The sequence below is a fragment of the Globicephala melas genome, chromosome Y (genome assembly GCF_963455315.2).
Source record: "Globicephala melas chromosome Y, mGloMel1.2, whole genome shotgun sequence".
Taxonomy (NCBI): domain Eukaryota; kingdom Metazoa; phylum Chordata; class Mammalia; order Artiodactyla; family Delphinidae; genus Globicephala; species Globicephala melas.
Genome location: NC_083336.1, coordinates 4,159,266 through 4,168,230, shown reverse-complemented (window position 1 = coordinate 4,168,230; position 8,965 = coordinate 4,159,266). Strand labels below are relative to the sequence as shown.

General features: G+C 50.9%; 1 protein-coding gene across 1 annotated transcript in view; it reads left to right on the top strand.

Annotated features, from left to right (window-relative positions):
• Positions 1-710: 710 nt before the first annotated feature.
• The window catches only part of LOC132594646 (testis-specific Y-encoded protein 3-like), a 43,164-nt gene continuing 34,909 nt past the window's right edge, over positions 711-8,965 (top strand). Inside the window, exons 1-5 of the mRNA XM_070044765.1 lie at positions 711-1,241; positions 1,849-1,926; positions 2,030-2,141; positions 2,239-2,384; positions 2,494-2,582. Coding sequence (XP_069900866.1) covers positions 711-1,241; positions 1,849-1,926; positions 2,030-2,141; positions 2,239-2,384; positions 2,494-2,582 — 956 coding nt within the window. The remainder of the gene's footprint in view (positions 1,242-1,848; positions 1,927-2,029; positions 2,142-2,238; positions 2,385-2,493; positions 2,583-8,965) is intronic.

Here is an 8,965-nt window from a genome sequence, read left to right as displayed (position 1 = left end):
TCTTCACTGCGTGGCTTTTCTGCTCTTGAGCAAAGGAATTCAAGTCGAGCAAAGAGCTGGGTTTGCCGGACACTCCCCTCTCATGCCACAGAGCTTCGTGCTCTCTGTCCCCTGGAAGAAAAGTATCCAGCAACTTCGGCCACCATGCATTTCCTTGTACATTTTCTGAGAGTTCCCAGTGCTTAAAGGTCCCGAGGCAAACCGGATTCTGATTTCCTGATTTTGGAGCGGGAACTCCTGGCTCCAACTGGCACAGGCCACATAGGTATCACAGGGCACCCAGGCACCCCAGACGCAAGGCCGGAGGCCTCCCTGGAGGCGAGCTCCTTGTGGAACCTGGGCTGCTAAGTCCGGGAGACGGAAGGGGTGTTTTGGCGGACCCGGCAATCCCGGAGACCGGCCTCTTTCCACAGGGCGAGGGGCGAGGCAGCCGAGGGTGACGCCCACTGTCCTCGCCCTGATTGGTCGTGATGGGGGCCGAGCGGCCTGGGCGTGGCTTGGAGCTGCTTCCTGCCACCTGGACACGCATGCCTGGTGGCCAATGCTCCTGCGCATGCGTTTCAGCTCTCTTCACCGCAGAGGCTCCTGGGAACGGTTCAGCCCGCAGCGAAGCGTGATTGTAGTTGCTGGGAGTGGGTGGTGCTCGCCCCACGTGGTGAGCTTCCAACTGCCGCACCTTCGCCGCTGCCCCAGCTCCGAGCCAGGTCCGCATGGGCAGTGAGGCGGGACCCGGGGTCATCCTAGGTGTGGGAGGGGGTCCTCAGGAAGCAGGGGCCCGCGGGTCGCCAGCTGTGGTGCGGGAGGTGGGTAGGGTGCTGGCCCTAGCTGATGGGTGGGGCGAGGAGGCCGCCATCTTTATCGGGGAGGTGGTGCGGCAATGCGCGGCCCTGTTGGAGGGAGAGGTGGCGCGGATCATGGAGGTGTTTTGGCAGCCTGTGGAGGACATGATGGAAGAGGTGGAGGTGGTGGCGGAGAAGCAGCAGCAGCAGCGGGTGGTGGCGGAAGAGCAGGAGGAGAAGCCTCAGGAGCAGGGGCAGGAAGAGCCAGGGCCGTCCCCGAAGAGCGCCTCGCTGGACGCGCTGGAGGCGTTGAAGGTCTTGCAGTTACAGCTGGAGCCTGTGAATGCGGAGTGCAGCCGACAACTCTTTCGTCTCAAGGTCACAACACTTCGGAGGCGGAAGCCTTATCTGGAACACAGAAGCACCATCATCCAGAGCATCCCTGGCTTCTGGGTCAAAGTTGTATCCTTAATTTTGTATTTGAGAGACCACGTTGTGGCCGGGCTAGTGCAAGGGGTACCTAACATAGCGGGCCGTTTGGGTACCAAAATGTATCCGTTGGATTGTGCATTGTGGGCACACTCAGGGAAATGTGATCCTGAAATTGTGGGGGCATGCTGATTTTCTGCATAGCAGGAAATAAGACTAGGGCTTTAGTTGCAGAGGTCCAAAAAGGTATTGTCATTAGTACCAGGGCCTCTTGAGACACAAGAGTTGTCTTGTGCACAGGTTCTTCTTGGAATAACCATCAGGGAAAACGGAGGTGAGAGTGGGGAGTTATGAAAGCGCATCCTAGTTAGAGCCAGGAGTGTTTGCTGTGCGGAAGTAAGCTTGTCCTGTCCAGATGGAGATCAGGGCCTCCCTCTCAGAATCGGAGGCTCCCTGTTTTAGTGCACAGATATGCACACCCCGAGGGGCTCATTGTTCCTTCGTGCAGTCTGTATTGAAGGAATAGGACTAGATGCTAGTGGGGCCTTGAGATCAGACACTCCCAGGCCACTGTCCAGGCTCGCTCTGTTCTCCCAGCCCTTTCACCTCCGGCATCTAGAGGCTCCTTGACGTAAAGCAGTTTGTGAACCACCCCCGGATGTCGGCCATGATTAGCACCCAAGATAAAGACATGCTTAGCTACATGACCAACTTGAAGGTCAGGCAGGGGAGGAGAGGCGAAATGATTTATCCTGGAAAACAGGAAAGAGCAGGTCTGCTGGAGAGAGATTTCACCCTCTGCCTCCACTTTGTCCCGGCAGGTGGAGGAGCTCGCAGATCCCAGTGATTACCGCAAGATCATGTTGTTTTTCCGGAAGAACCCCTATTTCCAGAATGAGGTGGTTGTTAAGGAGTATCTCATTGAGGCCACTAGTAAGAGACAGCTCCCTGGATCGTGGGGGAGGGCAGATGGGGTGAGGTGAACTTGAAACGTGATTTAGGCCCTTGTCCCACGCTCCTTTTCCCACAGGATATAGGGCATTTCGTCTCGCTCCAATTCAGTGGCACCGTCGTTTTGAAGAGGAGGTGTATAGCCGCAGGCACAACAACAGCAGCCTTAACTTCTTCAACTGGTTCTCTGACCACAGCTGTGTAGGATCTAGCAGGATTGCTAGGGTGGGGTGCCTCTGGGCCTCCTCAGCAATGGCGATGTTGTTCGGCTGGTCGGGGGGAGGGGTGTGGGCCTGGCCTGGCCTGTCCCGACCGGGCCCCTTTCCCCTACCAGATCATCGGCGAGGACCTGTGGCCCAGTCCCCTGCGCTACTACCCGAGGGAGAAAGGCCCCACCGGGACAGGTCACCGAGAGGAGGACAGGTGGGTAAGGAGCCCAGGGGCTGGGCGCTGAAACGAGTAAGCTGGGTCGTTTATTTCACTCATGGAGGAGTTGAGGCTCAGAGGCATACAGTGACACCAGGGCGTGAGGGCGTCAGGGTGCGACAGCACGTCTGGAAAACTGCAGTGCAGGACTGGTTCTGACTAGGGAAGCTTTAGGCGAGTGAAGCAGCATGAGAGTCAGAGTCACTGAGATTCAAAGGTGCACGTCTCTGAACTGTCATTCCATGGCCATCAACCCCACCCTCAGGCCTCCTGTACCGCCCCCTTAAATTTGGGCTTGCCTCAGGTTCCCCCCACCACCCCGTTTCCACAAAGATGTGTGAGTCCCCTTTGTGCAAAGCCTTACCTCGCTGTCCCATCATTTTTTTCTGTTTTGATCATCACCGTCATCTTTTACTTTTCTTATGCATCTCCTTCACCTGCCATGGCTATTGTGAGAACAGTGGCCATTTTGCGTCGATTATGAAGAAAAGTTTTTAATATGCGGTTGGAGGAAATGTAAGAGATCACAGGGGATGTGACTCTGTCTCCTGGGCAGGGCCTTAAAAAGTTAAAGCGGTCTTTAGCGTCGTTCAGAGAGGTTGGGTTATTATGTGTGTGCCTGTGTGTGTTTTCAAAGGCACTCCCGATCTTGAGATGCGTGTGATGGAGCATCACCCTTGACCTAAGAAGCTGCTTTGGGTGAAGGCGAACGGTCAACGTGGTTGTCGTGCACACGAAGAAACGAAGAGAGGTCTGGTGGTGAGACGTACAGAGAGGGAGACACCAGTAAACCTGGAATAAAACCGGAAGATAAATAAGCAGCGTCAGTTGTATGTGTTTGTGTGGTGTTTGTGCAGGGGCTCAGGGTAGACACATCAGCCCCAGGCAGGCTTCTCAGTTTGCTGCCTGGGAATTACCAGGCCATGGAGAGTTGTAGAGGTGGGGGGAAATCATACTTTGGGATTGCATCAGAGGATGCAGTTCTGCCTGTGGGATGGGGGTTGGGGAGGAAGGAGAAATAAGAGAAGGACTGGTTAACTGGGGCCTGTCATTTTTCCAAGGGAAATGCGGAAGTTCAAGGAAAGGGCCTGGTGAGCAAGGGCCTGAGATTGAAATGCTGGAAGTTAATTTTGTTGGATAGTGGTCCTCCATGTATCCTCCCTGTTGCATATCATCAGACACTTTAATGGGATACAATGGGGGGAAGCCTTAGCATTTAATTCACTGTTGGACCGGATGCCCTTCTAGTGCATATGAACACAGGGTCTTTTGCTGAGACAATTAGCCCCTCAGGGCTAGGGTTCCAGACAACATCTCAGGACATGGGGGTATAAGGTGTATGGAGGACATCTGGGGAGGTGAGAGAGACACGGGTGGGAAGGCAGTGAGGATGTTAGTGTGCTCTGGCAAAGGTGACCAGGGGAAAAGGTAAGTTTGCTGGGAAACGGCTAAGCAAACAAAAACGGAGTCCCTCACATCTGAGTGAGCTCACGTGAACTCTTGTTCTTTTTTCCGGGGGACTCAGTTTGGGTACAAAAGGGCACACGGGGAGAGGGGAGAGGTGGGGGGAGTGGGGAGTTGGGGATGTTAAACAGGCAAGTGCCAGGCCACCCAGCTGTGTGCTCTCTGTCCCGTGACGGCACAGTGGTTAATATCCCTATTTTCAGACAGGCTTAAGCCCTCTGCCCAAGGCCCGCTTCAGGCCAGGTCCCCAGAAAGTAAACATTTTTCTCATGAACAGTCTGGTAGAGGTGTCCCATCCTCGCTGAATGGCTGGGTACACCGTGTTTCAACCACAAAGGCACTGTCCTTCTTCTGGGGCCTTGCCAGCAGTCTGTGCCCCTGAGGCCAATGGGAAGACCTAGAGCATACCGAGCTCACCCAGGAAGTGGTGAGCACTTCGGGTGCTCCTTGCCAAGTGGCTGGCTGCTTCCCAGAAGCACGTCTGTCTCTGGACCAGGCAAAGGACAGACTCTGCCACAAACGGAGCAGGGAATGTTCAATGTTTGTCCCCCCAGTGTTCTTCTCTCTTCCCAGATACAGCGGCTCCAGCACAGGCGTCCCTGAGGGTGGCATATTGACAGTACCATTTCCGTCCCACATGTTGAGCTCTCGCTCAACGACTTTTGGTAGAAGAGCCTTCTCCCAAAAGCCCCACCTCTTTCCAGGACGAGGGTTTGACAATCAAAGTTCATGGAGTCACGGATGTCCCCTTCAAAGTGCACTGAGTTAGATCGCCTGCTCGGTGTCAGGTTTTGTATTTGAACATCTACATCCCAGCTATGCCCCTTCTACAGTGGAGACATCCGAAGGTCTAGAAGGCAAGGCTTGGCCTTTGCCCGCTGCTGTCCCCACAACCACCCCACAGACACTGTGGAAACAGGTCTTCTCAGCTTCTCGCACTGTACACCTCAAGGAACCCTTGGGGCTTCCACATGCTGGTCCCTGTCTTTCCTGGTGCTGGTAAAAATAAACTATGCTCTGATAACCCTGCAGTGGGAGTGGGACAGCATACTGGTGCGTGGTCTTAGGCAACCTCAGACGGGGCTTGTTCTAAGGACTCCAGGATATTTATCCACATCCAGAACATTTAGTAAGGTCTTGCAAAGGACTTAATCACCAAAGCAAAGGTTGGGACAGGCTCCCCCAACTCCTAACATCTCCTGCCAGTGCTTAGGTACCAAGGCTATGCTTAGGCCTGACCTGTCCTGGAGTGAAGCTGGGCAGACGTTCATGGATCAGGTAGCGGAACTGTAAACTGTGGACGGTTGACTTGATTGTCATTCTCTGGAGACTTGGCATGATGTGTGCCCCAGAGGCTATAGCTTACTGAGTTTCCTCCTGGGCTACAGAGCTTAGACGTAGGTGTGACCCGGTCTCTTAAGGGCTTTTTCACGTGGGGCCTAATATCTAGGTGCGAGTAGATTGAATGCACAGTTGCACACGTTGCCTGAGGTTTTCTTCCGTTGAACTTCAGGGCATGTGAGGCCCAGCAGATTACTGATCAATCTATGAGCATTTTGGCTCAATCACTCTGAGCCACGTTTGCGTTTCCTGGTCTCTGGACATGTTCATGTTTTCCTCTGTCTGAAATGAAGATGGTGTGTCCGTGTTGTGTTTGCCCATGATCTCTCACTCTGAGCGTGAGTTGGTGTTCCTTCCTCTGGCTTTGCCCATGCCTTCGTCTCTCTGATCTTCCACCCATGCCTGTGCCCATATGCACGCCTCTAGTGCCATAGCTGTCGCAGTCTGTTCATGTCCCTGTTTCGATACACGTGCTCTGGGTTGCTGTTACTCACTTACTTATTTGTTAAGGTTTGTGTCTCTGAGTTGGTCTGTGCCTGCGTTCCGCCCTTTCCTCCATTCCTGCATCAAATGCTTCCACCACCTTGAACTGGGACTTTTTTGTGAGTTCCGTTGTCTTTGTGAGCAACAAGAAATGCTTTATTGCAGGTGGAGTTAGCAGTGACACACATTTGGAAACAGAGGAATAGGCATGCCCTTGTGGCAAATCACCGACAGACAAGAATATCTTGGTGGAGGTGAGAATATCAATTACGGCCCCCAGAGGGTGATGAGGACATTGAGGGAATGCATTTGCCAGGGAAGCTTCCAGGAGGAGAACGTTTGGGGTTGACTTGTTAGTGTTTTGTAAACACTAGTGCAGGAGTGAAGGAAGATGACTCTTATTCCTCCCCATTTTATTCTTGCGTTGGTCATTAAACTGACATTATGTGGGCACAATTTCTTCATGAGTTTTAATAAAGCATCACCCGAACGATAGGAATTGGGGCTAGTCTTCCTGTGAAGAGAAAAGTTGTTAGAGAATCCTTGCCCTCGGTGACCTCCTATGACCCAGTGAGAGGGGGTGCATGAACAAAATACGGGCATACCGAATAGAAACTCGTGGACCAAGCACCTCACCCAGAGGATCAGGTGGTGCTGAAGGAAGGTGAGGGCTTCAGGAAGAGAGAGGTATGAGTAAAGGAAAGTGTGATGTGTAGATTCATGAGTTTTGCCATACCTGAAGAGTGTGAGGGGCATGATTTCTTGAAATACTTGTCCTGCCCCTTTCTCTCCTGTCTCCACCTGGGACTGCAAATACGTAAGCCTCGGATTGCTCAGTGGAGTCTGGCAAATAATCTAGGCTGTTACATTTTCTGCATTATTTTTGTTCTCTTTCTGCTCCTCAGCCAGGATGATTTCAATTAACCTGACTTTAGGTTTTGTGATTCTTCTGCCTGCTCAAACCTTCCTTTGAAGTCTCTGCTGAAGGTTTTGATTCACATGCTGTGGTTTTTCAGCCCATAATTCCTATTTGTTTCTGCTTTAAATGTCTCTTTGTTGAGAGTCTCTATTTCGCTAGACCTTGGTCTCCTGGTTTCTTTTAGTTCTTGCTCCATCGTTTCCTTTGTCAGGTGAGCGTAGGTATGACTCTTGATTGAATATCTGCCTACAGAGTTAAAGTACTTGGTTTCCTCATGCACAGTTTCTATTAATTTGCTTATCTGACCTGTGATGGGGCAAATACACACTTGTTTCATTGCATGCCTTGTAAGTGGTGTTGAAAACTGGAGATTTTGAAGTTTGGAATGCAGTAAATGGGGAGGAGGTTTTTCTCCCTCGTATTCATGTGTGGCTGCTGGTTGTAGTTGATCCTTTCCGTTACTGTGCCGAACTATTTTTGGTTAGACGGCTTTCTTTGCCGTGTGCTGTGTAGTCACTGGTGTTTCTGTTCCACTGCGTGGGTGGACACAACCGATTATTATTTTTTTAAACCGCCGGGGTGCTGGGTCAGGGGGTTTGGGGAGGTAGCAAGGAAACACAAATTTCAAAAACCACTCTCCTGGTCTCTGCAGATTACCTTGGGGCTGGGTGCACAGCTTCATCACCGTATACACCATTTTCATTTTCCCAAGTTTTCCCACCCAGTACACCTGGAGACTAAAGATCAGCCAGAGGTGAAAACTTAGGGTCTCCTCAAATCTCTTCTGAGCCAGTGAATGTGTGTGACCTTGTCTAGCAACACGGGGACGGGCAAATTTCTCCTTTACCCCTGTTGAGGTCCTTTTGGCTCTCCTAATAATTATGTGGACACAAGACAGATTAACAGGAAAAACAAACCAATTTAATTCATGTACACAGAGGTCTCAGAAATGGGACCGCCTGAAGTGACCAAAGCCCGCTGAATGTATCTAGTTTTGGACAAATAAATATTTTTATACATTCGACAAAACAAAGAGGCTTGTGCTTGGGCAAGCAGTCTAATGAAGAAGTGTCAGCGTTCGTTTATCCAGCTATCTTAGCCTTGAATTTCCTAACTGTGGTGACAAGGATGCTTTCTAGCCTCCTGCCATAGGGAGGATACCGTCACATGGATTTAGTTCGCACTTTGGGGGAAGGCAGGGGGCCAGAGTGTTTTCGTTGTGGTTTTCAATCATTTCCCCTCACTGACCGTTTTCCTGGTAGCCTCTGTTCAAAATAATCAACAAGCCATATCTTGGGCGGCCCGCTCTGAGCCCCAAGGATTCCCTCCTCTGCAACTTCCCTTGATGTTTCACAAAGAAAAGGCTAAGGTGATGGCCATGGAGATCAAAACTGGGTGAGTAGCTCAGTGCTAAGAGACCTGCAAAGGGAGAAAAGAACATAGGTTAGAGTGAGGATGAAGAAAAACAGAAAAGAACAAATCAAAGTACATTTCCCCAAACCCTACCGAAACAGTTCCCCAGTCCTGGGAAGACAAGAGTCCAATATAACGGCTTTGCTTCATTTATGTGACGAAAGCATTTCCTTCACTTTTAATAAGTTGGAGACTATTTTTCCCATTTGATTTACGTAGAAGCAGTTATTTTCCACCGATGATTGCATAATCTCATCCTCGCCGAGCAGTCAGGATGTCCAGAGCAAGTCCATTTTGGAGCACCACTGATGCTAGGCTGTTAACTTCTGACTGAAGTATTTTCACACTTTGCATAGGGGAACTGAACTCTTGTTCCACTACCATGGAGAGTTAAGATGGCTGTTCTAATTCATAACCTCCATAGCTTGGGAATAAGATCCTGAACAATGAAAAGAAGTTGGAGTTGTGATACCCAATGGATTGTCTATGACTTCCCTGCTGGCACCTTTATGGGACACAGTTTTATGAACAAAGGAGCCCAGGTTTGTAATTTGGCTGCATTTAGGGTGGAGTATTTGGTGACAGAAGGAGCCAGGTATCCAAGTCCCCATTGTCCTGACCGGTTAGGTGGACACCCTTTATATACTTTGCTGCCACCCAACATAAAAAGACCAGTGTGGTTTGCAGACAAGGTTACAACGGAACCTGCATCTCCAGGAACTGGAGTATTCCACAACCTTTGCCATTGGTAATGCTAGCA